This window comes from Rhea pennata, chromosome 1 (assembly GCF_028389875.1).
Source record: "Rhea pennata isolate bPtePen1 chromosome 1, bPtePen1.pri, whole genome shotgun sequence".
NCBI classification, from domain to species: domain Eukaryota; kingdom Metazoa; phylum Chordata; class Aves; order Rheiformes; family Rheidae; genus Rhea; species Rhea pennata.
The window spans coordinates 190,171,226-190,193,973 of NC_084663.1; the positions used below are offsets into that span (position 1 = coordinate 190,171,226).

The following is a 22,748-nucleotide window of genomic DNA, read 5'->3' on the forward strand; positions in this document are numbered from 1 at the left end:
TATATCACAGCAGGGATCTGTTAAGCTATATACTACCCAAAAGCATAGTCTTGCAAGCATTCATCTTTCCTATGAGTATGCTCTTCTGACCATTCCTGTCAATGTATTTTGTGAACCACCACATTAAAAAACTGAACTTCCAGTCAACTTAAGATAATCCATCATCTGTCTACCCATTGCAGCAGACCCTCCCATAGCACAACGATATGTTCCCTTAGACTTGACTTGAGGGCCCTTCTTTAACATCTTTGAAGGCAGGAAACCTACTATCCCCCAAAATGGACAAGGTTTTCTGGGTTCTTGGGTATCCTCATTCACTGTAAGAGTAAGTCAAATTAGGAAGGTAGCATGTAACAATTACACCCATGCAAATGATTCCCCACGGTGAAAAAAATCATGTTCAGACTGGCTGCAGTTTGGCAGTCGAATGTAATTCACAACTGACACCTGTACCTGCCTCTGTATATTCAAAATAGTAGCCACTCTTCCCTCCCAGGGCCATACTTTTAACAAGTAGATTATTCCATCCACCTTTGAGAGCATGGAATTGCAGACTTGATCTTTTCAAGAGCCAGCTGCCCTTTCCAGTTGTTTCATGGCTGACCAACTATCTAGGCTACTAGGTGCATTACCTTCACCTGTAGCTCAAACCTATCAACTTTGAGCATATACAGTGAAGATGGTCCTCACACCTTAACAGACTGTCAATTTATTCTAACAGACCTAATTTTAAAAGATTGGAATATTACCTTCTGACAGATAGCTGTCAGTGTCATTTCTTCACTTTGCTTGAGGACAAATGATCTGCAAATGACTAAGGTGTTTGAATTCATAAAAACATGAGCGTGACAGATAAGGCCTTCTACTCCATGACAAAAGTTTTTACTATTATTGTAAGCTATCTAATAATTTTATATTCTGTGGTTCTCAACAGTGATTTACCGTGCTTCTATCAGTGGTTTGGGGGCTGCTGACTTAAAGCACTATCAGTCCCCAAACCACTAAGCACAATAATGCATGTCTACACAGCATGATTCCATCAGATGTTTAACCAGTTTATAGTTAAAATGGCTCAAAATGGCATTTGGAATAAGTCAATGACACTTATTTGCATACTGGCCAGCAGTTTGAGAGAATTCCTGTATATTTTATTCACAACCTCCTAGTCCCCAGGGACTCACATTTGCTAGCTTTTACAGTTCAGTTTGGGATCACTCAAAGATTCTGAAAGACAAAGACATATTACATATGTATTGTATATTGCCTAGCCCATGCAAAACACATATACGTTATTAAAGCAGAAAAAAAGAAGAGATTTGGGGAAAAGTCATTTTTGTGAAAGTGCAGACAAAAATCGAGCTAGTCCACAGTGGTTGTTTATATTGAAATCTTTAGCTGTAGTTCATCATAAACTGAGTTATCACTTGCAATCAAGAATGAAGATGATGATAGCAAAAGAGATTACTTAGGCCTGCTTCTGGAAGATGTTGAACTACTGAAAATGCTGAGCTCTCTTTACTGACTGATTTAATTGTTCTCTTTAGGAGGCATCCTTTCAAGAGATCCGTATAAACCATTCACAGCTTGTGCTCTTACAGAAATAAAAGCAATCTATCACCTCATCACTTAAATCTACCACCACTGACTTGTATTTCAGCAGTCTTTCAGATGATTTATTTAATCTATTTCTATATTCTACTTAAATCAAGGAACCAAACTGCAGTGGGAAAGCTCTCAGATGAAGACTCGTATGATGTTCCTACTCTTGTTTGGCATCTGCTTATGGCCACTATTTTGTTTTAGGTTTTTCAAGTATTTATTTCACAGAAAAAAAATAGGCTCGAAGGGACACCTGAAGGTCATTTAGTCCAATCCTTGTCTCAAAGCATACACAATTCTGAAGTACATTGAGTTGCTCATGTCCTTGCCAGCTGAGTTCTGAATCTCCCCCAAGGACGGAGGCTAGATAGGCTCCCTGGGCAACCTGTGTCTGTATCTGATTACCTGTACGGTAATGTAGTAAGTAAATAACATGCTGCCTGACTACATTCAAAATTTCTTACAGCTCTTTCACTGGGAAGTTTGAAGTCTTCCTAGTTTCAGGCAGGTGCTGGAAATTTAGCAAGAATATTTCCCCCTTTTTAAAAAAATAATAACAGCAAAAACAATGCAGCTCCTAACTCCCACACATGATAGTTAGGCATGGTCTACTTCAACTTCCGCATGGTCAGAAAGGAGCCTCATCTTGAAAAAAACACCTCAGTAAACATGGTAACTCTCCTAACAAAAGAGGCAAGTCACTTTGTGACCACAATTGAAGTAATAGTCAAAATAAATTTGTTATATGTAACATAAAAGGGGAAGACTTTAAAGCTTTGGAATGGTAGTTTTTAGCCTTTTTTATTTATTCCTGTTTGACTACTGGCTGCAATTACAAAACTAGATGCCTCAGCTACAGCAAGATATCCTGCCGTTTTGCCTGTGCCAGCCATGAAGCCCGTTTTCAGACGCCACGAATGTCAAACGCCAGCGTTTCAGACTGCCAGCTCCGCTCCCAGGCGGCTCTCTAGGAGGAGCAGAGAATCCACAACATCTGCTGCAAACCCCCCTTTTCCCTCATGGGCAATTAAGCCGGGGGAGACAGAGATCACAGCCAACATTAAACCCTTTTTATTGATTAAGCTGTTATTCTTAATAACGGATATTGTAACAGTGCTGTGGACGTCGCCGCTCCCCACACGGGCACCCACCGCTGAACGCCTCTACCCGCCGTTGGGGCTTGCCGAGCCCCCACAGCCGGGCACCGGTCACGCCCAGCGACAAAACACCGCTACAACTGGCGCCGACCGGCCGAAACCGCCCTCGCGCCGCTGCGACGACCGTTTTGCAGCCGTTGGGCCGCCGCCCCGCCCCGCGCACACCCCCAACGGCCGCGCAGTGACGTCACGGCGGCGTAGCCCCGCCCCGTGCCAAGAGGCGGAGCGCGCGCGGCCACCTGACGCGGTGGCGGCGCGGATCGGTGAGCGCGGCTGGGGCGCGGCGGAGTCGGCCCCCGGCCCCGGCCCCGGCCCCGGCGGCCCCGCGGCGAGTCGGCTGGGCGGCCGCCGCGCTCCGTCTGGGCTGTGGCCGGGCGGGGGGCGGCCCCGGGATGGGGAGGGCGGCGGCGGTGGTGACGGGGAAGTGCCGGCGGGCGGCGGGCGCTCGGGTGTCGCCTTCTCTCGTCCAGGGAAAGGCGGCGGCGGCGGCGGCCTGCAGGTGTGGAAAGGTGCTGCTTGTATTTCGCCCTTCTTAAAAGATTCATTTCAGTCCGGTTGGGCCTTGGTAGTTTCTCTCTGTATACGGAAAACTGGCTGGCTGTGTTGCAGACTGACAGGTCCACCGCTAATGGCAGCGTATTAAATAGCTATCTCGCATAACTCTTAAATTTTCCATGATGTTGGCTGAATTTCTGCCCACAGAGCACTAGATTGTGGCAATGTCTCTGAACTTGAGTGCTGCGAAGTGCTAGGCAGCAGAGCTGGATGATGAGGGGAAGGAATTCCCTGCCTTCTTTTTGTTTTTTTCCTTTTTATAGAAGTGCCAAGTGGGTGAGGATTCAAAAGCCTAAAAGCTCTGTGTTGAGAAGGTGTGATGGGGCTACAGAGTGCAGGGTCAGTAAAGAAGTGTGTTTACTGGGACAAAATAGGCTTGAGACAGCAGTAATACCAAGAGGGGGAAAAAATAGGTATGCTGGCTGGGTGAATGTAGCTTCTTGGCCTAAGAAGATGCTATAAATGAACTATTAAAAAATTGAGGTTGTACAGAAGACTTCAGTAAATGTAAAAGAGAAGGAATTACTATGTTAGATCCGATCACTGACTTGGTCTTTCATCTAGAGTTTGTTATTATCTAGCCTTAAGTGCTTAAAAATTACCTGTAAGCCACCACATAATGAACTACTTTTAGATAAACTGATTTAAACAAAAGAAAAAAAAATCTACATTTATCAGCTGGAAACTGCCTTATTAGTTTAAATTCTCTGTAATAGTTGGTTTAATTCAGTATGTTCTCATTATTCTCAAAAGATACTAATATTCTTTTAATTGCTCTTTCCCTGAAGAAATAAGGCTTAAACAATTCTGTCTGCATTGCAGTTCTTCTTCATGCTCTTCATCTTTGAAATCAATGACCAATAGAAAAACAGTTAACATATAGGAAGAAGCCTTGGATTAAGGGGTTTGTTTTGGTTTTTGTTTGCTTGTTTTCCTCCCTTCCTTCCCACCATCCTCCCTCCAAACTTCAAAAACAGGGATTTGGAGACCTCTGTCAGTCAGGATATTTAATGAGCTTTAGGCTTCAAAGTTGCCTTTTGGCAGTGAGTTCCACAATTCAACTGTTTTTAAAATGAAGTGGTCCTTTCTTTTTTTTTTTTTTTTTTTTTTTAGGTGTGTTGCTTCAGAGGATCGATGGCCAAGTAGTTAAGGTATTAGCCTACAATATCAAATTGAACCAGTTTCCCTGTTGCACTGCTGCCTGCCTGGCAAGTCACTTAGCACCACAGAGTACATCTGTACTGATAAATGAAAATGTCTAAGGAATGAGCATGAGCACTGGATTAATCTGTGATTATCTACAGGGCCTGTTAGCTCTCAGCTTGGTTTTAGACTGGCTTTCTCAAAGGCTAGTTACTCCAAATCTTATTTAGTGCTAAGAAGTACAAATCAGTGCAAACCTGTGCATCCAGGCGTGGGTGCAAAGGTTGGTTTGTGGCCTGCTCACTCTCTCTCTTGATTAGCAGTATACACTTTGCCATCCATTCCAGCTTTAAAAATGGAGGAAATAAGATGCTGTATAGCACATAAACAGCTTATGGATAAATATTAAAGCATGCAAGGTACTTAAATACTGTATTAATTAAGATCATACACTGCAAATAGTGATCAAGGAATTTGACTGCATATGAACATATTAAGTTCTTAATGCCTACTATGAGTTCTTTCCTTCATCTCCAAGTGCCTTGCCACCAAAAAACACAATTTGACAGCAACTGTGCTATTCAGGTACCACAAATTCAAAGTGTTTCAAACAGAGTCAGAGATGAGTGATAACATTCCTGCTGTTTAGAATTGCTGAGCCTGCTTGTGTATCCCTGCCACGCGTGGTCATACACTACTACCATGTATACACTGATTATGCTGACATCTCTGTTTTCTCACAAATCTATTTTAGTGTTAGCAAAGCCTGTGCTTTAGCAAGAACAATGCTGTTGACAGTGCTAAAGGCATACAATGAATGATAAATTAATTCACCCTTAAACTGAAATGTAGCTATGACTTTTGTATTTTACTTGATGTTTCTTTTTGTTTTATACTAATAATCACAAGCAAAAGATACTTAAAATCTGGATAGTATCTTGGGTTTACCTCCACAGATCAGATGTGGGGCAAAATAGGCTATGGGACTGAATCATGTTCACAGAAGTGAATTGCTTGCTTAAAACCTTAAGACTCAGTAAGGACTTGTTACAGAATTGGCTTCACAGCCACTAAAGGTGTCAAAATACGGAATTTTGCTCAAAAAGAAATAAACATGATGTTAGGTTAAATTGTGTTCTTTCTCCCTTTCCTGAAAATTTTCTGTGTTTACTTTTTTAATGAAAAAAAGTGATTTTCGTTAGTATACACAAGTGTTGGCACAAGATGATGTCCCTGTGTTTTTTGCTAACAAATGATTTGACCATACATAGTTAGATACTCAGCCTTAATAACCAATGGATATTTTATGAGTGAGAAAGCCAAATACGTTTTGTGACTAGGAGAGCCTATGTCATTCAGTCTTTCACATAGGAATGCATCTCTATCCACAGCCCTACTAGATTTCTTTCCAATTGCTTTCAGTGAATTGTTTGCTGTTCTGTTGATCAGAAGCTTGTTTATTACTTTTAATCTTTGTCCTTGGTAATTATTAAATACACATTTATTCTTATGTGGGTGTTGTTCTTCAGCTTAAATCAAAGATGCTGAGCCTATAGGCAGTGGGTGACTGCAGTCAATCAGAAAAACTTCTTCAGTCCAACGTTGGGGGTATGTATTTTTCTGCTACATAATAGGGAATGAGCTGCAAGCTAAATAAGCTGAGTAGCTTGCAACCTGATCCATGCGGGCTGCCTTCTAAAAGCTCCATGGCTGCTTCCCGTAATATTTCTAGCTGTTTATCTGTCATTGAACTGAAAAGCACTCATCAGTGGTTTTGTACAAAGGATAATTCTGCTACAGTTTAGAAGTTTACCAGATTACATGATACTTCTGTTATGTGGTTAGAGATGCTTTAGTCACCTAAGTGCTATCTGCATTTTGTTCATAAAAGATGTCAAAATAGAGCACAGTACACAGACTTTGCATCTTGGCGCACCTGTTTTTGTGAATTGCACCTTTTAAGTTTGTGGTTTTTGTTGGAGTAGGGGAAGGATACCTTCCTGTTTATAATTTCTTTTTCTTTTGCTTTATTGATAACATAAAACAAGAGAGATTAAATAAACTGAAATGCAGGTACTATTTTAGAATTTTAGCAAAAGTTAGTATCCATAGTTTCTTTCTTCTTTCCTGGCTTCCTTTCTTCAGGTATTCTTTACTTTTCATCCAGTGTTTTTACAGAGTCTAATCTAATCTCTCCAGTTTACTAGCTCAGTAAGCCAAACATTTTTCTTCTTGCTGCAGACAAGCAATTAATTCATCAGAAAATTTCAGTTACCTTTCTTTACATCTCTGTTTTGATGCAGCTTTCTTGAATGTGGCTTAGCGTTGTATGAGGTCTCACCTGTGCTCTGTACAGTGGTTTTAATGGTTCTGTATGTGTAATAGAAGTATCTTTTTCTTTCCTGATTTCCTTTAGATTTTGCTTAACATTTTTATAGCAAAACTTTCTGTAGCTTGTTATCCCTGCGTGATTGACCATGACCTCTATTTTTTTTCCTTTCTTCCTCCCAACTTACAGCAGTTTCTCTTAAAAATGTGTGTTCTTTCCCATTTAAATATTACCACATTTTTCTTATTCTTCAAGTTGATTATTTCAGTATAACAGTGTGAATATTTTTTTGAGTCTCAATGCCATCAGCAGAAAATTTAATTGGAACTTTTTTACATGTTGTATGCTGTAAATATTGCATTTGTCCAAGAATAATTTATATTGTTGCATTTGGACAAGACTGAAGAACAGCACTTAGTTAAAACATGATTGTACACATTACATTTTAAAGTTCTAATAAGCCTATTGGATTCTTTCCTGCTCTTTAATTGTTGAAATATACATGAGGCCAGCTGCTTAATCCATTACAAAACAAAAGTAAAAGCTAGAACATTTTGCTCATATCAGTGCAATAGCCTTTTGTCATCTGGGGAGCAAGGGAGGGAAAACGCCACTTTTGTTTCTGCCTTTATAAACACTATAAAGAAAATCAGTAATTCTCTTAATGCAAGATTTTACTGTTTTCATTTTGTAAAGCACAACTTTAACTGTTCAAAATACTTCTTTACAGTAGTGTATGTTGATACTAGTTAACATCAATATATTAAGATGTGCCTAAATGCATTAAATTCTTTCCCTTAAATTGTATAGTAAAAATGTATTGAGTTGGTAAGCTTAGGCCTTTATTTAAATAGACAGAATGTTAACTAAACTTTTTAATACCTTGGATATTTTTTTGGAAAAAATTATCAAAAGTAATTAAATTTATTTTTTCTGCCTCCACAACTTGCTACTACTGATAAGACTTTAAGATGGAAAGTTTAATATCAGGCATCTCTGTATTCTTCTGATGCTCAACTTTTAAGAAATATGTGTCTGTGATGTAATTAGATTTGATGGTTACAGAGTTAAATTGCATGTGACTTGGAATCTTACATTCTAAATCTAAAGGTTAATAGGAGATAACCATTACAAATCAGACTTTGTACCAAGCAACTGGATATTTTTTTTGCTAATACACACAGTATGAACACCATCAGCAATCAGTGAGAAGACATTTTATTATAAGATAAACTTTGCTTAGTTTCATCTATGAACAATCTTACTGACTGTTATTCCCATTTGCAGTAATGGAGCAAGCACAGGATTCAGTTACACAAGAAGATGCAAATATTAAAGCTATTAATGAAGAGTACAGGAAAGCCTTTATATTTATCAATAAGGGACTGAATACAGATGAACTAGGTCAGAAGGAAGAGGCAAAAAATTACTATAAGCAAGGACTTGACCACCTGCTCCGAGGAATTAGCATTCCATCACAGAGTCCTACATGTGTAGGATCCCAATGGGAGTCTGCCAGGCAGATGCAACAAAAGATGAAGGAGACCCTCCAAAATGTTCACGCTCGACTTCTTGTTCTAGAACAAGACACCCTCACTGTGCAAACAAGTCCTGACGCAACAGGTGCCCCTGCTGAGGTGCCCAAGTTATACCCATCTATTCCTTCTAAAGAAAAGCCAGAAAGACCTCCTGCGCCTGATTCTCTGTTTGCTCCAAGCCAACCACCTGTGGCAAGCAAAAGTGTTGCAGCTGCGAGCAAGGGACAAATTCCAGCTATGAGTCCATCAGCTCCAAAACCTCTTTGTCTGCCAAATGAAGCACCTCCTGCCTACACGCCTCAAGCTACCAACGGCCATTTTACTGTGTCTTATGGCACAGACTCTGGGGAGTTTTCATCTGTAGGTGAGGACTACTACAGAAAGTGTAATCAGCCACCTCCCCTTGAAAGTCTGGGAGTGGATGCAGATGAGCTGATCTTGATTCCTCAAGGAGTACAGATATTCTTTGTGACTCCTGATGGGCAAGTTAGTGCTCCTTCATATCCTGGATATCTACGCATCGTGAAGTTCTTGGATACAGATAGTGAGATGGCCCAGAATCGTCCACCTGCATTTCTTCAGGTAATAAATAAAGCATGATAAAACAACAATATAAATTTCTCCTTTAATTATATTTCATAAATGTCATAAAATTTTAAATGCCTGTCATCTTAAGTTTTTGCTTTTCTGAGCCTAGAGCTATGTGAGAGAATGTGAAAGAGTCTCTTTGTATTGGAGGAATGGTTATTTGCAAATGTACAGTTGTATGACTTTTCTGAGAAATGTCCTCTGGGTGCTCCCCAGGCTTTTGAGTGCTTACTGTTTTGATGAATTCCATTTCCTAAGGGAGTTGGCCTAACACTTCTGTTTGTTATAAAATTATTTTTCCTCAAATAGAGAAGACATGTTGATTGTAACATTTCAGTATAAAATAGTTTTACAAGCTACTTGCTTGTTTGAACTAGTGATCAGATATTACAGTTAGCCTGAAGAACTGATAATTCAGAGTGTTAATCTGCTCTGAAATACAAGTGGAAAAGACATTATTTGTTTTTTTTTTTTCTTGTCCATGCTTGCTTATTTGGGCATATTCTTAACAGATACTGGTTTTGGTCAGTTTCTGACTTTGGATCTCTTCGCTGCTGCTAAGGTTGTTTGGCTCTTGGAGGTCTTATATGTGAAGAGGAAACTTTAAGAAACAGAAAAAACGTTTCTGGTATTGGATTCTGCTCATTTCCCTCTACCTCTGCTGGCATTCCTGAGCAGCAGCTATTCCAATGACAGCCTCTCTTTATTCTGCTATATAAACTTGCCCTGAGATCTACAGGAAGTTACAGGCACTGTGAATCCTGATTTGTTTGGCTGAATGCTTCGTCTGTGTCTATAACTAGACCTTAATTTAGAGGCTACCAGGCTGAATTATAATTCTGTGAGAATTATTTTTTCCCCTATATTAGACTGTCAAAGCTAATCAAGGATGATAGTCTCACAATCATGGATTTTTTTTTGTTTTGTTTTGTTTTTTAGGATGGCATAAGGCTTTTATTTTACTTACTGAACTGTATAGAAAACTAACTTCTCAGTGCTAATGCGTACATTTCTTTTCCTTTTTTGATAATAGGATCCTTTAATTTGTAGAAATAATCTTTCCTTTATGCATTCACCTTTTCCAGGTTTGTGACTGGATGTATCCTCTAATGTGTAATCAGTCTCCTGTTCTGTGCTGCAGTACTGGAGTCTACATGTTTCCTGACACAATGTCACAGGTGCCAGGGTCCTATGTGGGAGTAGTGTTGTCTTCAGAGCTTCCAGCAGCTGACAGGGAGCTTTTTGAGGATCTGTTAAAACAGATGTCTGATCTTCGAATACAGGTAAATTCCAGGGCACTGTCTTTTAAACTAATAATAAAAGGCAGAAATTATAAATATATTTTCCTGATTATATTTACTTGTATAAAACTGCAAAGTTCTATGTCTTGTTTAGTGAGCTCAACAATATGAAATGCTTAAGGCAGACAATGTTAAGCTCACCTAGGAATGAAACTGTATATGCCATAAGATAGGGAGGATAGAAGTTTTAAAATAATGTAAGCACAGAAAAGAAACGGTCATTTTGTATATTTTCACTGTTTTCCTAGAGCAGAACGTAGGTGTGAATGAAAATTTTTTTTCAGGAGAAAGCACATTTTTTCTGTGAGTATGGATGCACATGCACGCACTCTTTATATAGTTTTGATGAGACTCTTCTTGGAAAATTGTGCCCAAGTATGTCTACAGTTTAAAAACGTTAAGCAGCATCAAAGAAGAGCTGTGAAAATACTGAATACCTCAAATATGCCTTATAATGGGTTCTCAGAACAAATTAATCTGATGATGTGCTGTAGCAGAATTTTAAGGAGAGAGAAAATAGAAAAAACATAATTCAAAAAAGGCACAATCCAATCAGATACACTGATGAGAAATAAGATAAAAAAATGTTATTGATGGCTGTAACAGAGCATTGGAGCAACACTTCAGGAGGAATGGTAATCAATAACCATCTAAAAGCTAGTAACAAAATTATCTTTCATGAAAAGATACTATCTTGTTGAATCACTAAGACTTGAATACAGTGACTTGGAAGGATTCAGTTTGCAACATGTCACGTGGGTGGAGTTTGGTTATGTTATAAATCCTGTTGAGTTCAGCAGGGTACTTTACTAGCACAAGAGGCCATTAATTTTTGCTTTAAAAGTACTACACATTTGCGTGATGTTTTGATTTGTTTCAGTGCAGGAGACACTGGGTAAAATTCTGTCCTGCATAAAAGTTCAGGTTATAGTAGTCCCTTATTGTCCTAAAATTCCATGTTTCTGTTAATGTTCCCTGATACAATGTCACAGGTGCCAGGATCCCATGAGAAAGTAGGGTTATCTTCAGAGCTCCCAGCAACTAAGAGAGCACATTTTGAAGATAAGTTAGAACAGATGTCTGGCCACAAAGTCCAGGTAAATTCTGGGACAGTGATTCTAATTTTTTTTTTTTTTTTTAGTGAAAAATATAAATTTATCACCGAAATACAACTTAAAACTGCTGCAATTCCAGACTTGGTTGACAGCAGCAGCATATGTTCCCACCAGTTTCCACAAAGCATGTTTCCTAGTCCTATTTTTTTTTTCTTTTTTTTTCCCCTTAACTTAGAACTTGCTCAGTTACTGCAGGCTTCTAAATTCTGAAAATCAGTAGCAGATTTCTGGAATCTTAAATACTTCATACTGCAAAGTCAAAATTTTCCTCTGGACAAAACATTTCAAAGCCTAGTCTGCTGACCGTTTAACTCTATCTGCATTACATAGTACTCCTGAGGATCTAATTAACAACTATATGTAATATACGTATAGTATAGAGTTGTCTTTCACATTAGAGAACCTATTTCTGCCCCTTAGGAGAGGCTTGCTGAATCTTTTTCTAGACGGTGGCCCAAACTTATACTAAATTGTATCTGGAGCATACTTTGTGTGGTTTTTTCCCTCCTCTTTTGCTTTTTTTTTTTTTTTTTTTTTTTTTTTTTTTTTTTTTTTTTTTTTTGGGGGGGGGTTATAGCTTTGTATAAATTTTTATAGCTTTTTATATTTATATTTATGTTTTTTTATAGCTTTGTATATTAAGTTTATTTCTGTTCCCCTTCTGCAAAATGATCAAATACTAAAAACAAACATGTTGAAAACGAGATTTCACACTGCTGTCAAGTGGTAATTGATGGTGTATTACAAGTCAGTGATACTGAAAAAAAAAAACATACGATACAAAGGTGTACAAAATAACAGTGATATATTGTTAGACTTCTGGGTGGCAAGTTACTAAGGCTTAAGCTAGTCTTTCCTGTTAATTTTTTTGTTGTTTTGTTTTTTCTATTCTGTTCATAGCTCTCATCTAGGAATGCTTTCATACAGACTCTTCTAGAAGAAAAAAAAAGGTCTTTTTATCTCTTATTACTCAGTGTTGTTCTAAATCATTTAAACATTTACTTTTTTGACATTTACACTGTGGAATCCTACCTAAAAACTAAATTTATTACAATTTTTGTGCCTTCTCTAGTAGAAGTTCAATCATTCTTTGTCTACAAACTATGTAAACTCATGGTAAAGTTATTAGAAAAGCTAACCACACTGTGATTGTGGTTGCTAATAACTGATGACTCTCTCTTCCAGAAATTCTAGTCTTTGAGAGGAATTCACACAGAATCTATCCACCCAAGGGGATGTGCAGTATCATGCACAGCTCTGAAATGTTCCTTGGCTTTATCAGTCCACAAAAGCATCAGCATCACATGGAATGAATAATCTCCTTTATTTAGAAATTTGGGAGGGAAGTATGAGGAACAACCAGCCAGAACAGCTGTGTTCTTTTAGTGCACCTGTATTTTCTGACCGAAGATGAAGAAAAGGAACTGCAGTTCCTATACTGAAAAATAAGAGTTGACTTCCCTCTAGGAAGATAAAAATGGTAGATGTACAAGTATCTTATCTTTTCTGCTAGTTCATTATACTGTCAGCTACCCCTACTTTGTTACTTGACCAGACAGCCTTGTTGGGAAACAAATCTTTTTCATTGTAACTGAAGAGAGTTTACAGAAAATGCTTAGTTGTTTGATAAGCTTTTCTTAATATACAGCCTTTCTGTGGAAAAGTGATTGAATCACAAACTTCCATTGAAGTACATTTGCTGGAGGAACATACAGCATTGGCTTTTTTTCCCCATAAACTGTATGACCATCTAAAATAAAACTCTAGTACCTTCTGAAGTAGGTTCTCAGATGTTTACTTTCATTTGTTAGCCTTCAGAAGCCTCTAGTGATACAATTAACTTGCCTCAGACTGTGCGTATCCAACCACAAGCTGAAGGAGAGGAAAAAGAGAAAGAATTGCCAGAATGGAGTGAGAAAGTTGCCCATGGAATCTTGTCAGGTACTGTCATAGTAAGGGGATTACATTAAATACAAACCTTTGTGAGTAATACTTAAATCCATGTATTCTGGTAAAGGCTGAGTGGTCAGAAATGGTTATTCACCATTTCCAATCGTAGTCATCTAAAAGATGCTTTGGTATGTTCTGTTAAAACAGTGCAGAATTTGAATCCCCTGTCAGCAATAGATTTGTTTATAGCTAATGGTCTAGACTCCTAATTCAGGCTTGTAAATTAGGTTAGTGCCCTGTATGACTCAAACCACTGTGATGGAATAATTTTATTCTTGTATGAGCAGTTATGTTAAAGTATGCATTTAGTGTGGTTTATGCAGATAAATACTGGAATGCATAAATGACCACCATCTGATCACAAGAAATATGAAGCTGCTGGAAGGGCTAATAAAAAGAGAGAAGACTGGGTTTTATGTATTCATAATACTAATAGCATTGATATGTGCAGCTTTATTACTATTTACCCTGTTGGGAGATGAATATCCATTAAAAAAATGTGTATCTGTATTAAACTGAGATTTGGATGAAGGCTGGCTTTAATAAACTTAAATAAAGTGAGATTGAAAAAATGTATGTGGTGTAGGAGCAGAAATCATTGCAGGAATTTATGCTGGCCCATTCAGGGAAGTGTGTAATTGCAGATTATAATCAGAAATGTTGCTGAAGTTAGTGCTAGAGAAGCAGACGAAGGAAAACTTTCAGAATTCTAGCCTGTAAAATTCTGCATATATTAAGAAAAATAATTTGTCTTGAAGGTGCATCTTGGGTAAGCTGGGGCCTAATGAAAGGAGCAGAATATACTGGCAAGGCTATCCACAAAGGAGCTTCTAAACTGCGAGAACATATTCAACCGGAAGAAAAACCTCTGGAAGTCAACCCAACTGTAGCAAAGGGGCTTCATGTAGCAAAACAGGCTACTGGAGGAGCTGTGAAAGTCAGCCAATTTTTAGGTAAAATGTTCCATCTCATAATTTAATACATTTTTGCCTTAATGAATAAATAGTCTGTAAAATAAGAGCTAGTTTCTCTAGCCAATGAACTGAAGAAAGGACTGACCTGAAGAAATTCAGAGATTAGTTGTCTGTGCATAGTTATGCCCTGTGTGAGAGAACATGCTTTAGGAATAATTTTATTGTATGCTCTTGAGGGCATGTTTTTCTTAAAGGAATAGTTTCTATAGCAGAGTATTTTTATAGTCTTATCTTTGGCATCTTTTTTCTTCGGTTTTGGATTGTTAATTCAAAATGGTTTCTTCTTAAGTTAATCATGTGTTGTAAAAGCTGTAGAGTCACAAGTTACTAACGTACACAGGGGACCAGTATAAGGGGGTGTGTATGTGTGCACATGCACATAGAGTTTAAGCATGCCTGAAACAAGTCTGTTAGTCTAGCTATAGACTTCCAACAAAACTGGTTGGGTGCTGAAAGGTGCTGAGTACAGAGCAGTTTTCAGTAACTTAATTCTGTTATTTATTTTGTATTAGTGTTAGGATTTAGTGTCTAGTGACTCGTTAGTGTTTGAAATCCAGTTGCGCTGAATATTATAAAACTGCTTTGAAGAATTGGAGTGATGGTAAGAAAGACAACTATCAAAAAGATGAAAGATTGTAAGAAAGATTTGTCCAAAAGACAAGATGAGGAAAACCCCCAGGCTGTTCCCCTTATGTAATTTGGAGACAAAGTAATAGAAACAGTCACTTGAAATGACAGAATGGTTGAAAGGAAACTCTGGAGATCTAGTCCAACAATTTTCCCCCCTCTCCAAGCAGGGTCACCTAGAACACATTGCCCAGGATTGTGTCCAGGTGATTTTGAATATTTCCAAGGGCAGAGACAGCACAACCTCTCTGAGCAGGCTGTTCTAGTGCCCCGTCAATCTCACAGTAAAAAAATTTTTTCGTGCGTTCACATGGAACTTCCTGTTTCAGGCGGTGCCTGTTGCCCCTCGTCCTGTCATTAGGCATCACTGGCAAGAGTCTGGCCCCATCCTCTTTACACCCTCCCTTCAGACATTGAAACATATGGATGAGATCCCTCCTGAGCCTTTTCTTCTCCAGGCTGAACAGATCCAGCTATCTCGGCCTTTTCTCGTAGCTGCTACCTATTCAGTCCCTGAATCATCTTAGTAGCCCTTCACTGGACTCACTGCGGTAGCTCCCTGTCTCTCTTGTACTGAGGATCCCAGAACTGGACACAGCACTCCAGATGTGGCCTCACCAGGGCTGAGTGAGCAGGATCACCTCCCTTGACCTACTGGCAACACTCTTCTTAATGCACCTCAGGATACCGTTGGCTTTCTAGGCCATAAGGGCACATTGCTGCCTCATGGTCAACTTGTCCACCAGAACTCCCAGGTGGTCTTCTGCAGAGCTACTTTCTAGCAGGTCAGCCCTCAGTCTCTATTGGTACAAGGGTTTATTTCATCGCAGGTGCAGGACCCTGCACTTACCTATGTTGAACTTTGTGAAGTTCTTCTCTGGTTAGCTCTCCAGCCTTTCCAGGTCTCGCTGAAAATGGCAGCACAGCGTTCTGATGTATCAGCCACTCCTCCCAGTTTGGGATCATCAGCAAACTTGCTGAGGGGGCACTCTATCTCTTCATCTGACAAATAAGCTGAACAATAGTGGACCCAGTATTGACTCCTGAAGGACGCCACTAGCCACAGGCCTCCAACTAGATTCTGTGCCACTGATCACAATCCTTTGAGCTCTGCCTTTTAGCCAGTTCTCAATCCACCTTGCTGTCCAGTCATCTAACCTGCGCTTCCTGAGCTTGCCTGTGAGGACGTTATGAGAGATAGAGTCGAAAGCCTCAGTGAAGTCAAGTTAGACAACATCCACTGCTCTCCCTCATCTACGCTGGCAGTCATTCCATTTGGAAGGCTATCAGATTGGTTAAGCATAACTTCTTCTGGTGAATCCATGCTGACTGCTCCTGATCACCTTCTTTTCCTCCATCTGCTTAGAGATGGCATTCAGGATGAGCTGCTCCATCACCTTCCCAGGGATGGAGGTTACGCTGACTGGGCTGTAATTTTCTGGGTCCTCCTTCTTGCCCTTTTTGAAGACTGGAGTGACATTAGCTTTCTTCCAGTCCTCAGGCACCTCTCCTGTTCTCAATGACTTTTCAAGGATAATTGGGAGTGGCCTAGCAGTGACATCTGCCAGCCCCCTCCCCCCCCCCCCATCTGCCTCGCTCCCACTCGTGGGTGTATCCCATCAGGGCTGCACACTTGTGGATGTCGGGTTTGTCTAAATGAACCCTAATTCAGTCCTCCTCGGCCCAGGGAAACTCCTTCTTTCTCCAGACTTTCTCTCTTGTCTCCAGGCTCTGGGATTCCTGAGGGCTAGTCTTAGCAGTAAAGGCTGAAGCAAAGGCGGCATTCAGTATCTCTGCTTTCTTTACTACGGCCCTGCCTCATTCAGCAACTGGCCTAGTCTTTCTTTTTTTGCTGATGTATTTAAAGAAGCCTTTCTTGTTGTCCTTGACATCCATTGCCAGTGTAAACTCCAAATGGGCCATAGATGAGAGTATGTGGTAAGTATCTATTTATATTCTGAGGTGCTTTCAGCCACAATACTGACTTTGTTTGTTTGTTAGGGATTGGAGCTGTTCAGAACCTGAAAATAAGGCTGCTTCTATACCCTTTGGCTACTTAAGTGTGGATTAGGGTCTGTCTTCAGAAATCAGCATACTGAAATAGAAGTAACACCTTAGACTTCAGTGAAGATTACTTCTTAATTAAAAGTAAGGATGTTTAAAGAAAGCTGTTCAGTGTTCTTATTTAATAATCTACATACCATTATTTTACAATAGTTGAGGGAGTGTGTTCTATAGCAAGCTGTGTTGGAAAGGAGCTGGCTCCACATGTGAAGAAGCATGGCAGCAAATTAGTTCCAGAATCTCTTAAGAAAGACAAAGATGGTAAATCTACTTTCGATGGTGCTCTGGTGGTAGCAGCAAGTGGAGTTCAAGGTAATAAAAATTCCTTTTTTTTTTTTTTAATTGCATAAGTTATTTTTCAGTGCTATGAACTCAAGCTGTTCATTTTCTACAGGTTTTTCAACAGTGTGGCAAGGTTTAGAAAGTGCAGCCAAGTGCATTGCTAAAAGTGTTTCAACTGAGACTGTAAAAACTGTCAAATACAAGTAAGTTACACTTTTATTAGTTTCATCCTCTACAACATATTGTGTCATTCTATAGGAATACTGGCAAACAAAGCTCATGGAAGTGCAAGAAAGTTAACTAAAATATCTGCTTTGTTGCAGCTACACAGTGCATGACATGCTGTTAAGTGTACATAGAGCTCTTTATGTAAAATATGAATGAATCAATGCTTCTGAAGTTTTCCTGTCTCTCTTCTAGAAGTATTACAGTTTCAGTTTTGGAAAATACCATTCAAATTTGTATCTTTTTGCAATAATATAATAATGCCATTATGAAAAAAGTTACTGTTTGAAACCGCTCATCTGTGATCCTTAATTTGTGTGAACTTAACTAAATTTGAAGAAAAATGAAGGTGTGACTTCAACTATCAGCAGATCAGACCAAAGTGAGAAGATACAAAAGAAATCTGTGTAAGGAGATCCCAAGCATAAATAGCAATAACAGTACGAAATGAGAAGAGGCACTAGTCACAACCTCAAAAACGCAGATGTTACTAGAAAAAGGTAGTGGGGAAAGAGAATAGTAACATTTGGGAGCATGTTACTAAGACAATGGAAGGAACAAAGTTGATGACTGTATAGTGAGAGGATACTAGGGAGAATAAGGGAGGATTATGGAACAATGGCAAAACATATGAAATATACTCCTTAAAGTGCAGTAGTAGTAATGAAATGTGAAAAGTAAGCAAAAGCATACAGCTTAAATGGAGTTGATGATAAACGTAGCAGAAGAGATTTAAAAAGGGATGCTGAAAGTGCATACAGACCACTAGCAGCAGGAAACAAGATGACAAGGTAAACAAGAATAATGGAAGTTAGTGGTTTGACATCCATGGTTCTGTTCTAATGCATTTCAGATGGGAAACTACAGACATGGGACAAGATAGCAAGCTGCTAGTCAGTGCTGCTTTAGTGCTAACATGTTTGCTTTTGATAGGACTGCCAGAAGGCATTGTACTTGTACTCTTTTCACATAAATTCATATTAATGTTTTTGTTTTAGATATAAAAATAGGAAGTATGGAGATCAGCAATCAAGAGCCCCTAAGAGTGAAAAACAATAAGTAAATGAATGTTGTAGTTAACTACAATAGAATGTACAATATTTGATAATTGAAGATTTCTTCCATATTTTGATTCTCTTCTATATAAATATATTAAAATTCTACATACCTCTTTTATAAGCTGGTTTTTGCCGCAGTGACATGAGACTTCTGCCCTCCATATACTTCAATGAACCACTTAATGTAAACAGTGCAAAAGGAGCATCATCACAGTGTCTTTATATAAACATACTCAGCTAAAACTTAGCTGTATTACCTTTCCTGATAGAGTTATAAAGAGTTATAAGGACATGTTCATCATAGTAAATCAGTTAGAACTGGGGGGAAAATGTAGCTGTAGAAGTTCTATTTCTGCAAAAGTATCTTGCTTCTAACTTACTAGGTTTTTACAAAGATATAAATAACTACATATCTGCTCACCTTTTTTCTTAAAAAAAAAAAAAAAAGTTACAAATGATGCAACTGAGATAAGCAAAGCGAAAAAATCAACTATCAAATATTGAAGAAATTATTAGTTTATCTGTATTGGATGAGCCATGATCTATCTTTAAATGAAGTTGCCTATTGTACTGATATTACAGAAAACTGGCTTATTATTCCTGAGGTGAAAATAACTAATCATGTTGGCAAATATTTACTGCTGTTTTGCTGTGAGACTAATTCTGTGATCTGCAAATCAGATTTTGATGATTGAAGGCTGTTACTCTATCAGAGAATTAAAACCAAAACAAAACAAAGAAAAAGTCACTAGTTTTTTCCATTCAGTTTCACTGTTGGTTCCTGCCCTTACCTGTAGTGGTTACTCTACTGAAAGTGAAAAAGATTTTTGTGATGAAATTTGATAGATTTAGGATACTTTGATACTGTTCTTCTCTTTAGCCTTATTTTGAGGGCCTCAAAGAGTTTCTGATCAAAAGACGAGCAGGGCAAAGGTAACTCAGCAAACTGCTGATACTCTAATGCAGCCAGAAATACTTCCTTTTGGCCTCATTTGTCTGATTACAATGCTGTCTGGGGAAATGTTTAGCTGTCTGGAACGGCTGGAGTAACTGCTGTCACTATACGTCTGTCCTCCTTCAGCGTGCTCTCCTTCAGTATTACCTTTCTTCATAAATGAGTAATTTATTTAATGAGGATATGTGACTGCTAACTTCCCCTCACAATCCAGTGGAGAGGTTGTTTGTATCAGTAATTGTCAGTGTATCCTCAAGGTTACTGCTTTGAGGCTTTTGCTGTTTAGTATGATTCCCTCCCTCTGCCCCTTTTATCTCTTCTCCTTTGCTATTGTATTGACTCCAGACTACTTCAGATAGGTCTACGTTGCACAATATGAATTGTTGCAGGGGCCGTGTAACAAATCATTTTTAGCTACCTCTAGCATTTGAGCATAGCTGTTTCAGCAGTTCTCTGCACCCATGAGACCTGGGTTAATTTGCTTGGTCACAGTGGTATACTAACTTGTGAGACTACTTTTGGAACTTTGAACTACAGTGTCTGTCGCTCTTATGCCAGACATAACATCACAGTTTGCCATGTAGACAAAGGGAAGGATCATACAGAATGAGTACTAACTAAGCACTATTATGGCAGTGGTGGTACCAGTGAAAGCACTGTCTAAGGTGACTCTAGTCTCTTTATGTCTAAAAGCGAAGAAGGCAGTTACGACAGTGTCCACTCTTTTTCCTTCTCAATGCTGCTACCTATGGTACAGACTGAGCGATTTGAGCAGCAGCAAAGGTCTGGCCCTGGAAAAACTAAATGGAAGAATACAGGATATGAGGGGGGACCAACCTTGCACAAGAAAAAACACCTTTCTGTATACAGACAAGCCTTTTAGTCCTATGGGAAGGACTAGTGTGGGGGGGGAGAGAAAGAACAGAAGCATATATATTATATCTTTAAAGAAGAAAAGATTATTTCAAAACTGTCTGATAAAGTAGCAGCCCTTACTCAAGTAACTCAAATAACAAATAATAATAAATTTTTAATTTCACTCCTTAGACATTTAAGCTGTGCACTTAAGAAAATAAATACCCAGTGCTAGTTCACAGCTATGTTTAAATTAGTGCTTTTGAAAGAATTCTTATGAAGAGAAAAATGCTAAATACATATATCTACATATATCTATCTTGTCTGTCTTAAGGTATGGAGATGATGCTGGCCACGCTACAGACAACGCTATGAATTCTGCAATCAATGTTGGTGTGACAGCATTTAACATTGATAACATTGGTATCAAAGCTGTTGTGAAAAGGACTGCAAAAGAAACTGGCCATGCTGTGTTGGATGAATATAAAGTATTGGATAAGGAGAAAAAGGATAAAAAATAAGAACAATGAAATATTTCTCAAAGTCTTAGGTTAGAGATGAAACTTCCTATTTAGAAGTAACTATATTACTAAACTGTGATTTAACACAAATCATACTATACTTTTCAAGCAACTGTTAATTAATTTGACCTGAAAATATAAAGTTTGGGGAGGTGTTCTTAAAAGGAAAAATCAAAGTCTTGTCATTCTGTATTGATACAGGGATTTTGACAGCTTGGGGGATACAGGTCTGCAGTTAATAAACTTGCCTCTGTAAGCACTTTTTTCAAAATATAGTAAGAAACAGTAGAATAATATAGAAACATTATTGTGAATATTTTTATAATACTTTATATTTGTAAAGAAGGTAGTGATACTGAACGAATAGGGTTACTAATTCTGTTCTTAGTTTTTGTAAAACCAAACAATTAAGCTTTACTAAAACTAAACATTATTTAATATGCACTACTTATTTAAGTTTTGTGTTTTGCTCTTTTGTTTTCTAGAGGAATTCTTGTCATAGCCACTAAAAAGCTAATCTTATCCAAAGTTTATATTAGAAGAAATGAAAGATGAACCTCAGGTATAGCCATTCCCTTTAAAATTATTTTTTCCATCCAGCATATGAACAAACCAAAGATACTAAGCATTTCCTTTAATAAGGGGGTACTTTCATCCCTAGAAAAATGTATTTTTCAGTTGGCACTATAAGTAATATTCAAAGATTATTTAAAATTGAGATTTTTGTATGGAGAAGCTGAGTGCATTTCTGCATAAACAAAAATATTTTTCTGTAAAAACATTCTGGAGAGGTCATTAGAAATGTCTATGCATTCTGTCCTTTTCAGCCAATCCACAAAGAGTCATAGTATGTATTACTTCTGATGGAAGTCATAATATATATGCCTTCTAACAGAAGACATGAAGTATTTGCTTCAAGAAACAATTTTAAGTCAGCTCCTTTATTCCAATGAATTCATAGTTGCACAAGGTACATCTTTAAAGAGTATGAAGACAAGCATCTTTAATTGGATGTGTATGGAATATGATAGACACTACTGTGTAGCTTTTTCATTCTACTGCAGTGTGAAATAACTTCTACGTAGAACAACTGATAAGAGTCCTTCTTCCTTCTGAGATGCTTTTTCACTGCTGCTTGTGTAAAGTTCATTAGTGAGTTTTAAAGCTGCTATACATTCTAGTCTTGACTGGTCCAACGGCAAATGGAGTACTGTCAATTTACAACTCACCTTCATATCAAATAATGGGAGAAAATAACTGTGAATGATTGTTAGAAAGTGGTATTTGTATATCAGATTGGACAAAAAAAATGTAGTAACAAAAATATCTACTGGAGGAGTAACAGGTAGCACATTTTGTGGTAGTTATTGTAGGTGTTTACTTTAGCATGAGAAGTAAAACAAAGGGGCTAACCACTTGAAGTGTAACTTGGACTGATTTATAGAAATAAAAATAAAATTAAATAAAATTAAAATTGGTTAAACTGTGCTTGGCTTTCTTATCATGTAAAGCTACTGTATGGATCAGTGAGTGGAAAAACTAGGACTTCTGAAGTAATAGAAGAATAAACAGTCTTGGAGTATGTCTACGGTAGAAACCTGATCATCAATTACAGCTTAAAATATTTCACAGTAAAAAGGTCTAGCAAAAGTATGTTACAACAGGTTTTCTTGCTGTAATCTTACTACTAGCAAGTGTGACCAGTTTGAGATTTCATACTAGCAAAAGCATTTTAGATTAGGAATGTATTTTATTTATATCTTCCTTCACTTCTCTATTTTTATTTTTGTATATAGCCAGTAGGCTTCTCCCCAGTTCCTCTTCTGTATAAAACAGCCTTCATCAGCCCTTCCTTTTATACTCCCTGCTAGCCATACTCCCTAAGCCTCATACTTTAGGTTTATTTTCCATT

The 22,748-nt window shown here is 38.2% G+C and overlaps 1 protein-coding gene across 7 annotated transcripts; it reads left to right on the forward strand.

Moving 5' to 3' along the window:
• Window positions 1–2,974: 2,974 nt before the first annotated feature.
• Window positions 2,975–22,310, forward strand: SPART (spartin). 7 transcript variants are annotated; one of them, XM_062576857.1, is made up of 12 exons: window positions 3,207–3,265; window positions 4,425–4,462; window positions 5,984–6,062; window positions 8,071–8,903; window positions 9,995–10,192; window positions 11,203–11,307; window positions 13,137–13,266; window positions 14,034–14,228; window positions 17,094–17,252; window positions 17,335–17,425; window positions 18,446–18,506; window positions 20,650–20,737. In XM_062576857.1, exons 4-11 carry the CDS (start codon window positions 8,073–8,075, stop codon window positions 18,504–18,506), a joined length of 1,770 nt encoding a protein of 589 aa, XP_062432841.1. In that variant the 5' UTR covers window positions 3,207–3,265; window positions 4,425–4,462; window positions 5,984–6,062; window positions 8,071–8,072; the 3' UTR covers window positions 20,650–20,737. The 7 variants fall into 7 exon arrangements, with proteins under 7 accessions (XP_062432799.1, XP_062432807.1, XP_062432815.1 ...); XM_062576815.1 differs by lacking the exons at window positions 3,207–3,265; window positions 18,446–18,506 and adding an exon at window positions 2,975–3,019 and having other exon boundaries at window positions 20,650–22,310; XM_062576807.1 differs by lacking the exon at window positions 18,446–18,506 and having other exon boundaries at window positions 20,650–22,310.
• The last annotated feature ends 438 nt before the right edge of the window (window positions 22,311–22,748 follow it).